The 22,133-nt window shown below is 41.1% G+C and overlaps 1 protein-coding gene, 1 long non-coding RNA gene and 1 pseudogene across 4 annotated transcripts; 2 read left to right on the top strand and 1 right to left on the bottom strand.

Annotated features, from left to right (window-relative positions):
- Nucleotides 1-544: 544 nt before the first annotated feature.
- Nucleotides 545-2,836, top strand: LOC146511114 (uncharacterized; annotated as a pseudogene). Its single transcript, XR_014876138.1, has 2 exons — nt 545-1,206; nt 2,053-2,836. The product of XR_014876138.1 is annotated as an uncharacterized LOC146511114 (transcript).
- Nucleotides 2,837-15,652: 12,816 nt separating this feature from the next.
- Nucleotides 15,653-19,710, top strand: LOC146511113 (kinesin-like protein KIF1B). 2 transcript variants are annotated; one of them, XM_085173013.1, is made up of 8 exons: nt 15,653-16,270; nt 16,526-16,682; nt 16,924-16,973; nt 17,177-17,220; nt 18,413-18,527; nt 18,629-18,762; nt 18,858-18,913; nt 19,095-19,465. In XM_085173013.1, coding segments are annotated over exons 2-7 (486 nt in total). In that variant the 5' UTR covers nt 15,653-16,270; nt 16,526-16,540; the 3' UTR covers nt 18,859-18,913; nt 19,095-19,465. The 2 variants fall into 2 exon arrangements, with proteins under 2 accessions (XP_085029139.1, XP_085029138.1); XM_085173012.1 differs by lacking the exon at nt 15,653-16,270 and having other exon boundaries at nt 16,278-16,682; nt 19,095-19,710.
- Nucleotides 19,711-19,993: 283 nt separating this feature from the next.
- LOC146511112 (uncharacterized) lies at nt 19,994-21,589 on the bottom strand. Its single transcript, XR_014876146.1, has 2 exons — nt 20,589-21,589; nt 19,994-20,468 (listed from the first exon to the last, which is right to left on the bottom strand). It is a non-coding gene; the product is annotated as an uncharacterized LOC146511112 (long non-coding RNA).
- Nucleotides 21,590-22,133: the final 544 nt, after the last annotated feature.

The raw sequence follows: 22,133 nt of genomic DNA, 5'->3' as shown, positions 1-22,133 counted from the left end.
GCGCTACTCTGTTTTTTGTCAGACTTGAAATAGCCGAAATACCTTCACACTACGGAACGTCTATGGCTCTTCTGTTCGTCAGTCTCTCCGGCCTTGGAACCATCATCTGTTTTCTCTTTGGTAACCTTCGGTCACGCTCTCGGTTGATTTTTTTCTAGTCGGCACACTCATTTCCTCCATTACCTGGGCGGCACGGCGGCTGGCTGCTTCCCAAACAAATATACATGTGCGGCTTGGCACTTGTGCTGTCTGTAACAAGTCACGTGACGTGACGCTGCGGCTGTGATTGGTTCGGCTCTGCGCTAGTTAATTTGGATTGGCTGTTCTTGTTCTTTTTTTTTAAGAGGACAAGAGAGATGAGGCCTGTCGCAATAGTTTAATTTCTCTATCGAGAAAAAGTTATTTCGCAATACATATCGTTATCGTTCTATCGCCCAGCTCTAGTGTTACTACTACCAGTAGGTGGGGAAAAGAGACCTTTAAGGTGTTTGGTGCCACACTCCACCTTCAGGTTTTAAACTAGTGTTAATGGAAGGAGTTTAAAGCTTCAGTTTGTTCAATGAATGCATTTCACTCATTGCCTCTGTTTGTATCTCTGTCACTGCAGGACCAACATGGACCGAGAAATCAGCGCTCTCAGGAGGCCGACAAACCTCACAGAAGAAAGAGAGAGAGAAAAAACACCTGTGACGAGTGTGGGAAGGATTTTACTTTGAAGTCTAAACTAAAACAACATCAGCTCATCCACACTGGAGAGAGACCGTTCAGCTGTGACTTGTGTGGAAAGTCGTTTTCCTGGAAGAAAGCCCTAAAAACACACCAAGTCATCCACAGTGGAGTTAAAGCTTACAGCTGTGATCAGTGCGGCAGAGCTTTTACTCAAAGTAGCCAGCTTACAGAGTACATCTAGTTACCCACTCTGGAATTAAGGCATACAGCTGTGACATCTGTGGAAAAACCTTCAGCCGGCTAGGGTACAGAAATATACACCTACGCATTCACTCCGGAGAAGATGTGTACTGGTGTGATCAGTGTGGCAAATACTTTACAACAGACGCAAACTTACAAAGGCACATGTTTACCCACACTGAAGAGAGACCTTATCAATGTGACCTGTGTGAGAAGACTTTTAAAGCTCCGCATCACCTGAGACGACACCAACAGATCCACACCAGAAAGAGACTCTACAAGTGCAGTTACTGTGAGGTATGTATTTTTATTTTATTCTTGTAAGTTCAGTCTGACTGTTTGGAACAAGTCTGCTCATTAAATTGTGTTAGCATGTTAGCACTTCTACTGCACCGAAGAGTAGCTCTGAGCCATTATTCAGATTTTCATTTCACTTATGATTTTTGTTTACACGATCATGAAAAACTAAAGCTAAATTGATATGTTGCTGTTATTTAATCTTCAGGCAGCTTTGTGGTATATCATGGTGTTGTTATTTTTCTGTATAAATGGCCTTTGGTTTACAGCGGCTCATTCCTCTGTCAGGTGTAAATAGAATAAAATAAAACATAAAATAAGTACAAAACCAAACCATTCAGTAATCTTCTCTTATGGTTAACAAAGTTGTATCGTTACGTAATGGTATTGCAGTATGTAGCCTGTAGTATCATTGCTTACATATAGCTTTAGTACTTTTAAACATTAGTGTTAAAATACCCATTTAATGTTATAATTGCAGCGTCATTGGGGGTAATAGATTTTCTTGTATCCCGTCAGCTGAGTGTTATAACTGCACAATTACAGTGTTGTTAATGCAGTATTAAATTAGTATTATTGCAGTGTTACAGTAGTTTACCATGGGTACCCTAAAAACAGTAGTGTGGTAGTACTTAAGTGTAAGTCAGATGTTACTGTAATGTTAAAGAAGTATTCCTGTAGTATTATGGTGGTAGTATTGTAGTTATTGTAGCCCAGTAAACTGAGTGTGTTAATCAAAACAGTAAAATGTAACTGGACATCTGCTGAGATGCTCTTTATTTCAGGCGACGTTCAGGATAAAAGTGTTGAAGGACTGACTTACACTGTCTTTGTGTCTTTGTTTAGAAGCAGAGCGACACAGATGGATCCACTTCTCAACCCTGTCATCGCTGTGGTGGTGGGAAAGACTTTCGTTGTGACATCTGTGGAAAAACTTTCAGTCAGCAAGCCGGCCTAAAAATACATCAACGTAAACACACTGGAGACAAACTGAAATACTGCAAAGAATGTGGGAGAAGCTTCCCCACATCAGGTGACTTAAAACAACATAAACTCTTTCACAGTGGGGTCAAAAAGCACCTCTGTGATCAGTGTGGGTCATCCTTCACCACTGCAGGTGACCTTAAAACACACAAACGAGTCCACACAGGAGAGAAACCATACAAGTGCAGACACTGTGACAAAAGTTTCTCACAGTCAGGTAGTCGTAACGAGCATGAACGTACACACATGGAAGGAAACTACAGCTGTGAGCAGTGTGACAAGAGCTTCAGTAATCTCAGTTCATACTCTGCACACAAACGATCTCACGTTACTAATAAACTGTTTCACTGTTACCAATGTGCCAAAACATTCACTTCATTATCTGCTCTGTGCAAACATCAGCGTGATCACGCAGGGCTGAAATCGTTCCCATCACAGGATGACAGCAAATCTGAAGAGAGAGAAACATCCTCTGGTTTCAGGGTCCAACTTAAAACCCTGGAGATCAGGCTCCACAGAGTTCAGATAGACTCTCCTTAAAGTTCAAATGAGGCTATGAATCAAACTGTTCATGTAGTTCAATTTTAATCTTTATAAATTGTTGTTCTGTAGTGTTTGTGTTCAGTGGTTACCTTCCTTTTTTTTTTTTCAGTGGCTGGAGGAAAAATCAGTTTCCTGTTCAAGTTTTTATTGAATGTAGTTTGTTAAATAAAGTTCTTAAATAAAGTTTAAAAAAAGTTAAATAAAGAATTGGTTTAACGACAAAGATTTTGAGCCGTGATGTCATTTCCTGTATTTCAGAGTAAAGACTGAAGTGACAAATGGAAACATGTTTGCACTCATGGAATAAACACTGATGGGTCATCTGTAGGAAGTACTATTGCTGACCTGACAGACTCGTAAATAAAAATAAGTAAAACTGATTTCGTAACATCTGTAAATGATCTTTTGGCTATAGTAGATCTTTGACTTTTTCCTTTTTTAATTGTTTGTTTAAAATAGTTTTCTCTAGGTAAAGGCGTACGGTCCAGGCCTTCAGAGCAGTGGTCTGACTGTTGGAAAACCCACTGAATTCACAGTTGATGCCAAGCAAGGAGGAAAAGCTCCTCTGAAAATTATAAATTATAGCCCAGCAATATCTGGCTTTGTATATGATCACAAATATATTAAATATATTGCATGTACCGTATTTTTCGGACTATGAGTCGCACTTAAAATCCTTTAATTCTCTCAAACATCGACAGTGCGCCTTATGTATGAATTCTGGTTGTGCTTACTAACCTTGAACTGATTTTATGTAACACACGGCGCTCAAAAATCTGTCAAAAAAGTTTTAGTATGACTTTGGTAAGCCACGAAGTCGCACCGCTTGATGGATTGTCGGAGCATTACGGCTACGTAGTCAGGAGCCTCACGGAGTGATACGTACTGCGCTTCAACATAATATTACTGTATTGTGTGTGGATAAGGACCCCAAAATGGCACCTGTTAAGAGACATTCTTACGAAGCAGATTGCAAACTCAAGGCTGTCAGTCACGCAGTAGAACATGAGAATAGAGCAGCTGCGAGAGATTTCAACATGAATGAATCAATGGTACGGAAGTGGAGGAAGCAAGAAGAAAGAGTTGAGTAAAGTTTGACTTATCTGACTGTTTTGTTTCGCTTAATGCGTTTTATAGTCCAGTGTGCCTCATGTATGAAACCAGACCTGTTCATCAAAAGTGCGCCTTATAAACTGGTGCGCCTTATGGTCCGAAAAATACGGTGTGTTAAATCTGATTGAACTTATCCCTCGTCTTCTGCAAAGGATGTTGAAGTCAATTCTGTGGATGTCTAGGTTAAGGATAATGACAACAGCACATACGCCTGCACCTACACCCCACGTAAGCCTGTGAAGCACACTGATGGTCTCCTGGGGAGACTGAGAGTCCATTCAGGGTGAGTATGCACTCACACACGCTCTCACTTTCACTCTGACATGCAGGGTTTGTCTTTTCTTCTCACTGAAAAGTCTCTTGAGTTTTGGTGTTTGTGCCCACAGATGAATGTTGGAGCAGGCTGTCATCCAAACAAGGTGAAGGTCTCTGACCCTGGAGTGGCAAAGACGGGCCTCAAAGCCTTCCAGCCAACATACTTCACTGTTGACTGCTCAGAGTCTGGTCAAGGTAAAGCTCCATAAATCTGTGTGTGTGAGAGTAAAGAGCGCAAACATATGATCATGTCAAAGAAATATTCCAAACAACAGTAACATGTTTAGAAACAGATGTTACAGGGAAACTTATTTAACCCACCTGCTGTCTGAGGCTAAAAATGACTGTAGAGCATTACCTGCAAAGGTAACATGCTAACACAGCCTTTGTCCTCTGCCATCAGGACAAAGGCTGTTTGTGTTTAGGCTATTCCAATGACACCGTTCAGGGTCAAAGTGGATCCTTCTCAAGGCAGAGGGACCAGGACTCAGCTGCAGTGGTAAGAATACTACTGCCTCACAGAGAGTACTAACAAAAAACACTCTGTTTATTTAGTTTATTGGTCTATAATACGGTCTGAATGTTTTCCGTCATACTACATGGAACAACTCTTCATAACACTTTTATGAAAATGTTTGACGAAATTGACAAGATCAAAATTAAAATCACAATCGCAAGGACTTAAAAACAAGAATAAACATGAATAAACAGGGTTATAGTTGGTATGCTAATGTAAACAAGTCCTTTTGAGCTGTCATTTGAACTGTTTACCAGTCAAAGCAGTAGTAGCAGCAGGCTGTGAAAGACTTTGAAATCATCAACAACCACAACAAAACACATGCTGTTAAATATACACCTGTGCAACAGGCGAGAGAAGAAATGCTCACAAATGCGGGCGTGGACAAGGAAGCGTTCTTCTGGCTGTTATGCATCATATTAAATGGGAGAATGTGGATCGCTTCCCTTTCCCGTGACAGGGTCCCCTGGGAGTTGCGTGACCTACGGTGGAGATCACATTCCCAGGAGCCCTTTCAGTGTCGTCATGGCAGCCACACTGGACCTTAGCAAGGTCAAGGTGACAGGCCAGGGAGACAGTATGTACCTCTGTCATTGTTCTTGGACATCCACACCTTCTGACACCAAACCTCAGGCTACATAAAGCCTAGTGATAACCTATGAAACCATTATTTGCTTTTAAATGTTTGTCTAAGCATGAATGTTTTTACGATGGCTTTTTCCCCCTTGTACAGTTGCCAGTATATTGATGTTTTTATTTAATTTTTTTAAATGAATCTAAGCTTTTCAAGCAGATCAGAGGTGTCAGTGTATTTTCTTTGGTCTCTGTTCTGGCAGAGATAGCTGTTGGCAAAGACCAGCTTGTGCTGGTGCTTGTTTATTCAAAGAAGATGATCTGATCTTTTGGCTCGTCTGTCCAATGGTGTAGATTTCTGGTGAGTATCAGCTGAACTGGGTATGTAAATCGGGCCATCCAGCTGCGGTGTTAATCTGACGCCACTTGTGCCAAAAGTCCAGACAAATGTCATTTGATCAAGGAGCAAATCTGAGCCAAATAGACTGATCATTTTTTTCCTGTTCCAAGCTCCTGTAGAACTCGGGGAGGGAAAGCTGCTTCTTCAGAGAATCATCACACTGGATTTTGATGAGCTCTAATTGCAGATTCTCTTCCACTTCTTCGGCATCCACCAAGAAAGGAGTGGCTAATAGCTTGATTTCTTTTTCAATGACAGAAAAATCCTGGAAGCGCTGTCTGAATTCTGTTTCGAGACATGCAATCCCAGACACATATTTCCCTTTTTTAGCAGAAAGGTTGGCCTGTGGATAAGCAGTTCTGATCTCAGTGTGGGGAAGTGCACAACGTTGAAGTTGTGCAGTTGTGTCTTAAAGAGATTGAGCTTCACACAAAATGCTTTCATGAGTGCATAAAGTTGTGGTACAAGCTGCTCTTTCCCTTGTAGGCTCTTGTTCAGGGTGGTTAAATGATCAGTAAGATCAACTAAAAATGCTAGGTCCTGCCAACCATAGCGGGTCATTGATCTCATGAAGAGGTCGGTCCTTCTCTTTCACACATGGTCCATTTCTGACCTCAGACAGTAAAAACGCTTCGGCACGGCGCCACAACTTAGCCAGCGCGCCTCCGAGTGGTAGAGTAGATCCCCATATTCAGCATCCACATCAGAAAGGAAAGCCTGAAATTCTCTGTGGTACAGTCCTCTTGCTCGAATTATGTTGACAGTTGTAACAATTGTGTTCATTACATCTCCAAGATTGACTGTCTTGGCACAAAGGGCTTCTTGGTGAACAGTACAGTGCATTTTAACAGCCTCACCTCCAGTCTCTTTCACCTGAGCGCACATCATAGACGCCATTCCTTTGTGTGCACCTGCCATAGCTGGAGCCCCGTCTGTTGTATCTCCACACAGCTTGTCCCATTTAAGTCCCATTTTGTCAGTTGAGCCTGACACAGCTTCAGAAATATCCATACCCGTTGTTGTGCCTTTTAGACTCTTAAGATCGAGCAGCTCCTCTGTAACTCCATGTCTTGGGCGACCTCATAGCTGGCTATTGGAGCCTTTTCCTGGACTTTTTGAGCACAAAAAAATGCTGTTGCTGACCCTGCAGGACAGCTACCATTTACTTTACTTTCTGCTCTCGCTCAGCACCACTGTAGGATGCATAGGCCTGATGTTTGGTTTCATAATGACGTCGTACATTATACTCTTTCATAACTGCCACAGTTTCAGTGCAGGTCAAACAGACACACTTCTGCTTGAATTCTTTGAAGAAATATTCACTCTCCCACCGTGTCTGAAATTTTCTGCACTCACCTTCTACCTTTCGCTTCTTTGGTTCTGACCTGTTTAGTAACTTGGGGTAAATTTCTTCTAGGATTGTCCTTTTTGGTGGAGCAACTGCTTTGATCAACAGTAGCTTCCCCTGGTGTTAAAACTAAGAAGTGCAGTACACTCAAGCAAAAGTTGAAGTGTGGGCCAATTAAAAATGGACCGTGGGCCGTAGTTTGGACACCCCTGCTGTAGACATTAGCACACACTCCAACAGGTTTTCATCCTCTAGAGTCACTTGGATGAAACTGAAAACACTACGTCCAGATAAACTCTGTGTATATAGTGTATTATCTTACAAAAAATACAAACAAATGTAAAATAAGTCTTTTATTTTATAAATGTAATGCTTCATTTTAGGAGGAAGGTGGAGGAGCAGCTCCAGCAGAGCAACACCAGAGGTGTGCGGAGAGGACTGAACACCATCACTGGACGGAGCACTGTGAGCGGAGGGGGTCCAGAGTCTGGAGACCAGGTTCTGGCTAACAGATTGAACCAGTTTTTTAACAGGTTTGATTCAGTAGCTCTTCCCTCCCCCATCCACCAGAGCTCTTCACACCTCTCTGCAACCCCCCATAGCACCGGGGACATGAAATGCACCTCATGGCAGAGAGGGACAGGGGGAAACTCAACAAACTGGTCAGGAGGGCCAGCTCTGTCCTGGACTGTCCGCTGAAGTCCATCGAGCAGGTTGGGGAGGAGAGGATGTTGTCTAAGCTAACATCCATCATGGACAACACCTCCCACCCCCTGCATGAGACTGTAGGAGCACTGAGCAGCTCGTTCAGCAGTGGACTTTTACACCCACAGTGCAGGAAGGAGCGCTACCGCAGGTCATTCTTACCAGCAGCTGTCAGACTCTATAATGCAGCTTAACATTCCTGTGGTCGTCTTACTCACCAGCTTGTTTCTTCTTAAAGTCTTATCTTATCTTCTCTTACAGAATGAACTTTTGGGATTTAGTTACCTGGATGATTGAGCATGCATCAAGACATAACTGGACCCAGTTTGCACTTTTGTTTAAAGGGAGTTACACACCACGGTGTAAGAAGTCTTCAGTTTGCGTTCCAGTTTCATACATAAACACCCTCATCCTTATACAAAATATTATACTCGCTCCAAAAATAGTAAATCTAGCAACATCTGTGTCTGAAACACAACAGTTCTAATATGATTAGATCAAATTTGCACTGTTCTGAAAAGAGAGTGACACGTCCAGTTGTATAAAACCTTTTTCTATAGACATTAGCACAAACTCCAGCAGCTTTTCATCCCTTTGAACCCAAAAAGTAATTGCTCAGGACCCTAAACTTTCTAAATATAATGCTTCCTTTGATGAGAACAATGTTTTTCAGTTTCTGAAATGCAGTTGCAGAAAACCTGAGCTATGCTATTTTCATCTGGAATGGCTTATTCTTTGTAGAAAGGTTTTTCTACTCATATATTATCCATCTGACCTGATAAACTTGGACACAGAATCACAATCTGAGATTACAACATACAGGAGTGATTGTTAGCAAAAGTGGGTTTCTGCATACCTGTGTAGATATTTCCTTAAACATCAGAAGTAATTTACAATGAATGATTCTGGTGGGTTTAAGTCAACCCTGCTGGTAAACAGAAACTGTTACTGAAAGCAGCCACACAGACACCTCAGTACGTTTTACTTGCAAGGGGAGCGTCGGAGAGCAGTGCTGCCACTCGCCTGTTCAAGCAACTCCAACTCCTCTGCGTCCGCCTCACTCTTTTATTGACAACAGAGGTTACACACAATTCACTTAACCACCAAGACAAGCATATGTATGTGTGTGTGTCACTTCCTGACACCATACAAGGCATGATATCAATCAACGACCTAGCGTGTGTCATGCTGAAACAGCAGAAGTGAGCGTCTCGCTAAACTATAAAAACAGGAACTTGCCAAAGGTCACAGAAGTGTGAAATTGAAGTGTGTAATGGGGAATTATAGCATGTCTGCACAAAGCTGAAAATAAAGCTTGTAATCGTCTAGCTCTTTCTGCACAATGACAACCATATTAGGACACATAAAAGCAATGGTTGTATATATCTTAGCACAAATGACAATCTTAAATGATCAATTCTGACATTCCCTCCTGTTTGTCGTTTGTGCAAGGCACTTCTATCGTTGGTGATCCACATCTGTTTTTCTGCTCTAGGGTTAGGGGCAGAGCACGTCCTACACCCCCGTAGTCTTCCTCAATGTCACCGCAGGATCACTTTCCACCTTTTTCGGATTTCACTGTTGTTCACAATCTCCTCATGACGATCTGTAGGAAGCCGAGTGGTACAGCCCTCTGCCTTAACTCCTCTCTGGATTGTTGGCTGTGCTGGAAATGGTCCCTGCGTCCCACTGGTCCTCTTGGAGCTTCCTCTCCTGGTCTCAGTCTGCACCTGCACCTCAGTCTCTCCTTTCATACCACTCACGTCACTGTACCTGCAATTTAAAAAAGAAAGCTCCCCCACGAAAGCCTCTTTTACCACATGGTTATTGCAATGTGTCAATTAGAGATACACAATAAAGTTGCACATTCTCTATTAAAAGTTTCAGGGCTTCTCCCCTGGAGTAGCTCTGCTCCAGGCCTGTAAACCTGCGTTAGGAGATGTTAGTGTGGTTTTCATGTTAAGTCTGTTTAACTTCTAGCTTCACCTGGAGCCTGCATCCTAGAAAACAAAATCTATAAGTTAATACAACTTCACATTTGCAAGCAACTGTAGGCCATAAGAGTAATAATGCATCCAACACCACAGACACCAGTGTGCCGTTTATTTCCCCAAATCATTAAAAACACTACTGTTGCCATAATTTCCCCAAATCAGGGATCATCCCATGTATTTATTCCAAACTACTGTAAGCAGTGACTTTTCTTAAGTAATGTCACTCACTTATTTTAACACTATGAGCTCAATAGTGGTGTGATAATGAGCCCAACACTAAAGTGTTCTGTAATCACTGCACATCTTGAACTCATGTCTGTCTGTGTCTGTGCCGAATCCTCCACAAGCACTCTTAGTGTTATGTGATGGCTGTGTGCAGGCAGGAGAAGGACCCAAAGTGCAGACTCCGGAGACAAAACTTAAACTCAAAACCGCTTTAATGTTAAACTCAAATATAACATAACTGGAAATATCAAAATAAACTTACACCAGCGGATAGAAAAAACACACAGCTAAATAAACGGTAGATCGCGACAATGACAAACTGAAACACAGGGCTTAAATACATAGAGGGAGCAATCAGGGAATGGACAACAGGAGGGAAACACAGCTGGGGCAAATCAGAACTGACGAGACAAGGAAGCGTAAACTGAACACACTGAGATAAGACAGAGACCTTCAAAGTAAAACAGGAAACACATAACACAGACTGAACAAAAGACACAGACTCACATGCAGGCACTACAACAGAGGGAACAGAAATGTGGGACCAGGACAGACACAGACACCGACTGGACACGGGGATATAGCAGACAGGGGAGACAGCAACTAAGGATTACACAGAGACAAACCGTAAGACATGACTCTAATGAAAACCCAAAGACTAGAAATTATAAATAATATAATAAACTCAAAACCCCTGGGTCAACGACCCAGGCATCCTAACACTTAGAGAGAAACAAAACATTAGCAGTGGAGCGTCCTGGAGGTCAGGCCTGGATTAACAGATTCCAGAGGTGCTGCTGTGAAAGGAGTGACACTGATTTTAACACAGTATGTATTTCACATTGCACACACATTTTTCCCACTGTGACATTTAACATTTTCCAACAATACAGTGTGATACTATAACCAACAAGCAGCCAGTGAAACAGTTTCCTTCACACGAAAATCACAGAAAAGTGGCAGTTAAAGGGTTACGTCTGCAGGGCCCACACACACTCATGTGAACCTACAGTCTCCCCCTCCTCTGGTCTCTGTCATCCTCCCGCTCCTGCAAAAACAAACAAACAACAAACAAACACATACATCCACCCTTTTTTTACTGTTTGGGGTGGATTAGGCATTAGAAGTGACTGATCCTAAAATGGTTACTGTCCTTAATCTCAATTTCAAGTCAGTCACACTTAGTCCACATCATCAGTCCAGTCACAGTCCAGTCACATGCATTCATACCAGTTATTGCTGAGAGTGGAAAACCGCACACTAATTTGAGCATCCACCCACAGCAATATGACGTCATTACAAAAATAAAAACAGTTCACTATGATTTAGGAATAGACTGAATCGCTACAATCCTTTTAGACACTTACCACCTAATATGGTCAGCGTCCTAGGCAGGTGAATTTGCTCCGAAGCCCATTGAAATCTGGAGAAGCTCACAGTATATTTGCTCTCAATGACAGATTTTATAGCGCTTTTAATTCCAATCTTGCAGGCCTGATAAAAGAGAGCTGACTATTAAATCATCAACACACAAAACATCATCACCAGAGGGCTGACACCTGACAGGTTTTCTCTAAGTGCACTGTTACACAAATATTAGGCCCAATTCCAGACATGTCCACCTATAGAAACACTCTCTCTCTCAAAAAAAAAGAAAAGAAAACAGCCCAAACCTAACTGGCAGAATCACTCTATCACTAAAACAAAAACCTCAAATCTGCCAGATTAATCACAGAAAAGTTTTTGCTTCCTAGTACAACAATATGTTTGTACTAGGGAGCAAGGAACAATTGACTTATCTCACAAACAGACGGCTTATTGAAGCAGGACTCCAACAGGGTTGGAAATCAAGTCATGTTGAGCCATAAACAACATTCCTATAACAAGGTAGAAGACGCAATGAGTTTTTGGTAGTGACTTTTATATGTGCTTTATTTATCTAGTTCCAAAAATGTGGTTGACATTAAAAAAGTGTTTTTGAAGAGTAATGTGGGCAAGAGGACAGCAGGTCTTGCAAGAAATATAAGAATAGTTGTGTAAAGATATTTTAAGTGGACAAAGAGGATAAGGCGTTTGTAAACCCTGTTCAGTGAAGTCTATCTAGCAAGATATGCAAAGATATTGGAGATAAAAAATAAAAATAAAAAAACACAGGGAAACATAGGAAATATTTTTTGTCAGGCAATGACTTGTTGGCACGAGAAGAGTGGTCCTTGGTAGCCATGACAACAAGGGGGTCCCATAAATCGGGCTGGGCTGTTTGTTGCTGGTAGGAAAAAGAAAACACACACTAAAACAAAGTCAGGGGAAGCCCAGGCTGAACAAGGTTCATCCCTTGGAATTTTCACTCCAAGATCACCTGCCTGGACCTCCCCCTGACAGATGAACATAGAGAGTCAGGTGAGCCGAGGGCTCGAACCCGGGCCTGTATGTTACTAACCTGCTTTTTTCCCTGCACACCTCTTTCTCCACTTATCTCTCAACAACCACTCCTTTTTCATCTCTGCTACCTTGCCTTTGTTACATCCTCTTAGCTAGCATCGATGACTGGACAAAAGAGCAACCCAGTGCTTTTCTCATCATTTCTTTAGTCACGCTCAATTCATTCACCTCTACGGATTAGCTAAACCAACTTTACAAAACAAGTTTCCCCGAAGAGCCCACTTCTCAACTTAGCTGCCTAGATTTCAGGACCTAGCTAAGGACGGTAGTTACTGACACAAACACATTTAACTTACCGAAAAATAGCGGCGGGGCCTCGGTCCGTCTGTGGGGTAGTCCAGTTTACTGAAGACACCTCAGGCTGTCCAATAAATATAAATATCATGCTTTATTGCAGCTTGAAAAACTCCATGCCCTTGGCTACAAACCAGCGCTGCTTCTTGGGAAGAAGAGCAAAAAAGGAGAAATCGGATGTGAAATATTAACTCCTGGCTGCAGACTAACAGCTTTGTGAAGGTAAGATTCAGATCCTGCAGTTTTAAAGTTATGATTTATGTTAGTGTCTAAAAATATTTTCTTATGTTTACCTGTTAGAAGACCATTTTATTGTAAAAACAGAAATTCAATCATCACTCCTTCTCTCATTTTCACATAAGCAGCACATAATTTATAAGTGTTGGTTCCTTCCTCAGCAGTAGTTAACAACATATGGTGGCTCATTTTTCCTTTCCAAATCTTGAGTGACAGCCACTTTTGCTGCTATCACGCTTAAAGATAGAAAGAAAGCAAAGTTATCAAAAGAATGATCTGCAGATTGCAGCTACTTAGACAACTGACAATCTGTTTGTGCCTGTTTTCTTCCTTCATTGATATATGTGTAACTGACACATGTGATGTGTAACTGACACATGTGATGTGTAACTGACACATGTGATGTGTAACTAATACACGTGATGTGTAACTGATACATGTGATGTGTAACTGATACATGTGATGTGTAACTGACACATGTGATGTGTAACTAATACACGTGATGTGTAACTGATGTGTAACTGATACATGTGATGTGTAACTGACACATGTGATGTGTAACTAATACACGTGATGTGTAACTGATACACGTAATGTGTAACTGATACATGTGATGTGTAACTGATACATGTGATGTGTAACTGACACATGTGATGTGTAACTAATACACGTGATGTGTAACTGATACACGTGATGTGTAACTGACACATGTGATGTGTAACTAATACACGTGATGTGTAACTGATGTGTAACTGATACATGTGATGTGTAACTGACACATGTGATGTGTAACTAATACACGTGATGTGTAACTGATGTGTAACTGACACATGTGATGTGTAACTGACACATGTGATGTGTAACTAATACACGTGATGTGTAACTGATACACGTGATGTGTAACTGATACATGTGATGTGTAACTGATACACGTGATGTGTAACTGACACATGTGATGTGTAACTGACACATGTGATGTGTAACTAATACACGTGATGTGTAACTGATGTGTAACTGATACATGTGATGTGTAACTGACACATGTGATGTGTAACTAATACACGTGATGTGTAACTGATGTGTAACTGACACATGTGATGTGTAACTAATACACGTGATGTGTAACTGATGTGTAACTGATACATGTGATGTGTAACTGACACATGTGATGTGTAACTGATACATGTGATGTGTAACTGATACATGTGATGTGTAACTGACACATGTGATGTGTAACTAATACACGTGATGTGTAACTGATACATGTGATGTGTAACTGACACATGTGATGTGTAACTGACACATGTGATGTGTAACTGATACATGTGATGTGTAACTGACACATGTGATGTGTAACTAATACACGTGATGTGTAACTGATGTGTAACTGATACATGTGATGTGTAACTGATACACGTGATGTGTAACTGATACATGTGATGTGTAACTGATACACGTGATGTGTTACTGATACATGTGATGTGTAACTGATACATGTGATGTGTAACTGATACACGTGATGTGTTACTGATACATGTGATGTGTAACTGATACATGTGATGTGTAACTGATACATGTGATGTGTAACTGATACATGTGATGTGTAACTAATACACGTCATGTGTAACTGATACACGTGATGTGTAACTGACACATGTGATGTGTAACTGATACACGTGATGTGTTACTGATGTGTAACTGACACATGTGATGTGTAACTAATACACGTGATGTGTAACTGATACACGTGATGTGTAACTGACACATGTGATGTGTAACTGATACACGTGATGTGTAACTGACACATGTGATGTGTAACTGATACACGTGATGTGTAACTGATGTGTAACTGATACATGTGATGTGTAACTAATACACGTGATGTGTAACTGATACATGTGATGTGTAACTGATACACGTGATGTGTAACTGACACATGTGATGTGTAACTAATACACGTGATGTGTAACTGATACACGTGATGTGTAACTGATACATGTGATGTGTAACTGATACACGTGATGTGTAACTGACACATGTGATGTGTAACTGATACACGTGATGTGTAACTGACACATGTGATGTGTAACTGATACACGTGATGTGTAACTGATGTGTAACTGATACATGTGATGTGTAACTAATACACGTGATGTGTAACTGATACATGTGATGTGTAACTGATACACGTGATGTGTAACTGACACATGTGATGTGTAACTAATACACGTGATGTGTAACTGATACACGTGATGTGTAACTGATACATGTGATGTGTAACTGATACATGTGATGTGTAACTGATACATGTGATGTGTAACTGATACATGTGATGTGTAACTAATACACGTCATGTGTAACTGATACACGTGATGTGTAACTGACACATGTGATGTGTAACTGATACACGTGATGTGTTACTGATGTGTAACTGACACATGTGATGTGTAACTAATACACGTGATGTGTAACTGATACACGTGATGTGTAACTGACACATGTGATGTGTAACTGATACACGTGATGTGTAACTGACACATGTGATGTGTAACTGATACACGTGATGTGTAACTGATGTGTAACTGATACATGTGATGTGTAACTAATACACGTGATGTGTAACTGATACATGTGAAGTACTTACTCACTGTAAATGGTGTAAAATCAAGTGATGGTGTAGCTTAATAAAATAGTGATGGGTATAGATAACGTTGCATCAGAACCTTTGTGGATATTTAAATGTTAATAATCTGGGCAGAAATGACCATTTTACTTTAGTTTGTTTAAAGGTTTAAGTAATGTTTTAAATATTGTATTGGGTGTATAGCTACTTTTAGTTGCTCCCTTGTGACAAAGGATCGCTCCGCGTGTTTAATTCGGGACCTTTTTACACTGATGCTCTTCCTGTGGGCAGTTGTGTTCCTGACTGGGATCACACCAGTGACCCTTTTCTTAAATGTGGTAACCAGTACGCTGTTGATGAAGGAAAATGGAAATAACTGAGACAGTCCCTGAATAATTAAATGTTGTTGATCTATTGCTGAATGGTGTTTAAATGGCCATTACAAATCAGTTTAAGCTGAAAGTGCTGTAGTGTGTCTTATGGTCGTTGTTACATACCCATCTTTGTACAAATATATTGAAACATTATTAATAAATTAACACATTCAGTAGCTGTTGTGAGATGAACTGGCATTTATAGTACATCTGTTCCAACACAGTGAAGTCACATGCAATTTAGATAATCATCATAAGACGTTTTACCAAAAGCTTTGTAATTCTTTTCAGTCTGTCAGTGTGGCATCTGTGTCTACACTTGGATTTGAAGTTTATAGAGGTTAAAGAGCACGTTGCACACGGGCCTTGAAGAAAAGGTATGTAGTCTTAAGCACGATGTTTTGGTGGAGTCAGGGGTCTGTAGCATTTTGCACTTCCAGTAGACTGACGTTTGGTCATCATCATCACTGAGTCACAACATCTCCTTCACCCTCAAACTTTAACTCCACTCTGTTCCCTTTCATACGTCATATATACTTAGTCTGCTACAAACCAGGAGGCGTAAAGCAGGAAAAAGTTAAAAGTTTGACCCATTGTGTAAACTAACTTGATCTATGATGATCAACAACCAGGAGGAGGCAACGATTATGGAGGCACGGGAGGTGAGGACCACGCAGGTGGAGGAAGTGAGGAATGTGATGGAGAAGATTGAGCTAAACAAGGGACAGGATGACCCACTGAGCACTTCAGAGGGGCAAGTGGAGCACGCAGGCAACAAGACCAGCAAAGGTGATTTGTATGTTTGTATGGATTGTATGCTTTATATGTGGAGTCCAGGCTGAATTTTAGAGGAGGACCTGATGGCTGAAACAACAGTAATTTATGTTCCCTGACCAAGGATCAAGGAACATGTATTTTACAGCAGTTGATACATGTACAGTCAAATCTGTTGGATGTTGATATTATTACATTTAATGTAACCATTTAAAATGATTTTGTTTTTCTCCTAAAATCACATTCGTCAACACAGGATCCACCAGGGGGAGAGTTTTGGTGAAAGCCACAAAAAGACAAAGATGGGTATGTCATTGTTTGTGGAAGTATTTAGAATAGTTTGATACACTGTAGTAGAGTGTGTGTGGTAGTGTATGGTAGATTCGATTCAAGGAACATTATCATATGAAGATGAAAACCAAAGTTGTGCGATCTCTGAAAGTGTTTTGTTTATTTGCTTTTTGTTTGTTTATTGTTTATGAAACTGGTGACTTGGCTGTGATCTTCAGTCCCAGAAGCATCAAGATCCAGACCTAAGAAGAAAAGGCCACTAGTAAGTATGCTTTTGTTAATGCTTTTAATCACCACAGCTCATTTCATTCAGTACAAATACCTGTAGATATGTGATGATTCCAAGTTTACATTACACTAATGGCAGGAAACTGCATACATGTGTCACCTTATAGATGACACATGTAACACATACTATAGAATTCAGTCCCCTTTGCTTTTTGCAGTCTTATTGCAATATATAAGTACTTTTAACAGATGATGCAAGTACAGTTAAATGCATTCACTCCAGTAAAAATGCTTCTAACACAATGCTGTTGCAAGCAGCAGATTTTCTTTTTCTGTTCTCGATGTAGATTAGATAGAACTTTATTAATCCCTCGGGTGGTTCCTCCGGGAAATTCAGTTTCCAGTATCAGAACACTGACAGAAGTTGCATATTACAGAGTTAGAATATCAAGTAAAGGGGATTGAGAGAGTACGTGTATATGTGCTAAAATATAGCACATATACACACCCCACACATCTGAGGCTCTACAGGCCACAGTTAGCATGCTAAATGTTGGAGTTCATGGCAGTGCAATTAGAAAAAGACTCTGGCCTGTTTGGAAAGGCTTCCAGGAGAAACCATTTTCCCTCTAAATACAACATGGCAGCATGGGTTAGGTTTGCAAAGTTGAAAACTTAAGCCCTAATTCACAGCTTCAACATTGGTGAAAAACCATATCAGATAAACAGGTTATACCAAACCAACGGTTTTGCTCGGGTGATGATTATTTGGGCTTTTTTTGCTGCCAAAGAACCTGCAAAGTGTCCAGGTCACTGAGTGAGCCATGAAGTACTCTAGAGTCAAAGAGATCATCGTTGGGTCAGTGACTCCAGAGCGCAGCAGCAAAGCAACAGCAGAGTGGTGCTGCAGTGGCTCAAAGTTGAGACTTCAACATGATTGAAAGTTAAGAAAGCTGTGAATTAATAAATATCTGTAAACTTTAATGAACCGAAGAAACATTGTAAAGACAAATGGGCCGGAAATCCGTCCACACTGCTATGAAACACTAATAAAAAATGATTACCTCAAGTTTTTGCTGCTAAAGTTGGTTCCATCAGCTGCTGAATCACAGGTATAATGATGATGTGGTGTAATAATCTAGATCCAGAAGCTTAAACTGCTTTTTCACGTGTCTGAAAGGATGAATGTGAACACCGCTAACTTTTCCTCTTTCTGTGTTTTTCAGCACTTTCTATCTCTTTGAGGCAGTATGGGAAAGCTCCCTGCACAACTCCCTCCTGCTCAACCGCGTAACTCCCTATGGAGAGAAGATCTACATGACCTTATCTGCGTATCTGGAGGTCAGCCGCTGCTCCACCGTGTTGTACCTGTTTGTACGTGTTGACATCAAGTCTCTTGATGTCATCGTGTCTAACACACACCCTTTATCTCCTCTCTACAGCTGGACCATTGCATCCAGCCTGCCATTATCACCAAAGACATCTGCATGGTCTGTTACTCCCGAGACGCCAAGTTGTCCCCACCCCGTTCTCTCAAGAACCTCTTTGGGACTGAATACTCCAAAACTCCTGACTGGTAAATCTGGGCTGCTGCACTGTGGCCATCTGTTTCACAACCTGTTTCACAATCAAAGATATCTGCCCTGTTACAAAGTTTCCTTCTTTCCTTAGATAGCCTCATCCTAGAGCACCAGTGGGAGCTAGAGAAGATGGAGCAGCTGCAGGAGGTGGGGCCTTAAAAGATTTATAAAGAAATGAATCTCTGTTTAATATCGTAGAGGGAAAAAAGACTTTTCAACTCAAAGACCAAAGTGCTATTCTAAAAAGGGTTTTTTTAGAGTACAGATTTTACATGACTAACCCTCCCCTTTTCTCCCCACCTCACATTCGCCCCCATCTTTCATCCAGGTGGATGAAAAGACCCGTCACCTTCTGGCGCTGAGAGAGAAGCTGGGACAGGCGGTTCCCGTGGGAACAGCTCCCACCACCAAGTCCCTGAGCGAGTCTCTGTCCCCCAGCGTGAGCTCGGGCACTCTGTCCACGTCCACCTCCATCTCCTTGCAGATCTCAAGCACCACCTTTGAAAGCGCCATCAGGCCGATGGCGCCTTATTGTGTCTTTCTTCACCTCATCACTTTTTTCTGTGTGTGTTTTTCTGTTGATGCCTTTCAAACAAAACTAGCCATGATATTTTCCACCTTCCCCCTCTGACAATTAATATCAGTTAACCCCGCCCCCTTTCAGATTTGTTTACCAAAAGAAAAAGAAAAAAAGTCATTAACGCTGTTTATTATTTGTCAGACGGTTTCATTTTCATACTTTGTAAATATCTATGTTGTATGGAGCTTGAACTAAAATGTAAATATGTTTACTGTATTTGTAATAATTATAATCCATTCGCTGTACAGCATAGATGTGTCATGCAGATATCATAATTCTATGTGTGGTAATCTTGCACCATTGAACTGTTAGTGAATGAGGCAACAATAAAAGTGGGAAACGTGCATTAGCAGATGAAGTGCTGCCTGCTTATTTCCTGCTTTATGTGAGCTTCTGCTTAAGTTTATTATGTGCTTTTAGCCCCAAGAAACCACCCTTTTACTGTGGCGCACAATAAGATCTTCTGATGTTTGGTGTCATCTTCCTGTGATCTCCTGTGAACAGGTGGATTAATTCACTTCAAGTTTATGTATGTAGCACCAAATCACAGCAGTCGCTGAACACTGTAAAGACTCTAGAATAATTATGGAGGCACAACATTTAAAGGACTAACACAGACAAAGAATTAATCATACAATGAAGCAATGTCATTTTTAAATGTTTATTTATAAACAGGATAAAACCATTCAAGTATTGAGTCACAAATAAAACAGCAACCTCTGATCTGCTAATTGGGAAACAGAGGATGTCAGTGTATTTTTAGCGCTAGTTGTCCAAATTGAGTGAGATGACTTTACATTTGAATAGATTTGATTTCTCGATATGCTAAAATTCCCACTGAGACTGGATAAGATTATTCTAAAACTGGTAAAAATACAATTCTCTTCATGCACAGAAATCCCACCCAGTCCCACAACCCAGGACGAATAATCCTTGTGTGTTCTTGAGCTGGACAGAAATTCCTCTTGCTGAGCGGGGTCCACGTCAGCCTCGTGCCAGGCAGACGAGGAGCCTCCTGTCCCAGTCTCGTCCACCCACTGGGCCCATCACATCCCAGCCCAGTTCGCAATCTGCATTGAAGTCCGTCGCTCGATACCACCGCGGCTCCCCTCACACCATCACCTGTAAGTTAAAACAAATAGGAGCCAGAACCATCATCCCGGAAGCTGCCCTGGCTTATAGCCATGGCGACCCTCTCCCAACACGGCTGCACCCAGTGAACAACAGTGAGACACTATTCACAAATGCAGGCAGTGGTATACATCTGCCCTGATGTCAATCACACACGTTGTCTCCTACTGTCGCCGTTCCTGCTGTCGGGACTGGGTCACCACATCACGCTGACCGGTCTCCAGACGAGGCGTCGCACCCCCCATCACACAGTGGCTCCCTCTTTTCCACCTGGCCTTCATGCGTTCCTCTTCCAATCTAGGGCCTCTCTCCTTCCAGTGCTCAGCTTGCTTCCTTTTAATACGACCTTTAAACAGCTGAAAGGACACCTCTGGACACACCCATGCCTCAACATGTGATCACTATCAGCTAATTTGTCCAATTGCCAGCCAATCCACAGTGGATTAAAACAATGTAAAAATAAAAGACTAAAAAAATGTGATACAATGAACTCAGAATAAAACCAAAAAAAAAAAAGATAAACAAAGATTTCTAATGTGTTAAACTTAAATGCATCACCAACTGAACCTTTTATGTAAACGTTTCACGTTGCAGCCTAACCTCATTTCATTTTGCTTAGCAAAGTACTTTTCAACTCTAATAATTATTAAGAGTATATTTCTTATCATCTATTGGTCATCTCACCTGATAAACTTCAATGAACATTATAACACAGGAGTGATTGTCTCTAAAAATGGGCTCCTGCACGCTTGCAGACATTTTTCCATCACAACTTATGGATGATGAATGATTTGATTAAAGCTGTGAAAACATTACTGATAACCTTCATGTGATATTACATTAAAGCCAATTTTCTATTAAAATTAGAGACTTTTCTAACTGACCTCCAACCTTTGAGCAGCAGTGTGTACTGTATGTTTGTATGTAACTGTATCTGACCTGGATTTTATCACCAGTTTCAAATACGAATTTTCTTTAAAGTCTGTCTTTAAATACAAATGAAGTTCAACTTTAGCAAGGCTGATGGTAAACTGGCCCTAACAAGTCCACTGTATTGCGTGCTCATTGACTTTCTCCTATCAGAGCTGTTTAACAAGCCCACTTTTTTTTTTTTTTTTTTTTTTTTTTCGCCTGTCCCATTTGGTTCTTTAGCCATCAGAATTGTTGTCTGAAGACCAACAAGGATACCCAATGGATTTATTTTGCCAAATGGATCATCATGGCATTGCCGTATTGGTCCATTTGATCGACCTTTGTTTTTATTATTTATTTTATTTTCAGTTGTTACAGACGGGACAGACATGAGTGAGGGATAGGAAAGGGAGAAAGAAAGAGGAAGGAAAAGAAAAACAGAAGGGGAGAGGGACAGTGAGAAAGGGGGGAAGAAAAAATATCTCCGGGATCACCTGTTGAGAGAAAAAGAATAGAAAACAAGCAAAAAAAACAAAACAAAGCAACATACTATACACAACACCATCGCATTAATCTAGCTAAGTGTAAACAGCAGTAAATACTAAATATTGAATGTTGTTGTGCAGCACGCAGGACAGACAGCGCACAATGTGCTTTGAAGTAGCAGCCAAGAAAGGTGTGATTTAAGTCTACGAACAGTGAACACCCATGTGCACACCTGTGTGGATCGGCACGCTTGTATTC

The sequence above is a fragment of the Neolamprologus multifasciatus genome, chromosome 9 (assembly GCF_963576455.1).
Source record: "Neolamprologus multifasciatus chromosome 9, fNeoMul1.2, whole genome shotgun sequence".
NCBI lineage: Eukaryota > Metazoa > Chordata > Actinopteri > Cichliformes > Cichlidae > Neolamprologus > Neolamprologus multifasciatus.
Note: the sequence above shows the minus strand (reverse complement) of the source record. Positions and strands in the feature narration are given on the sequence as shown.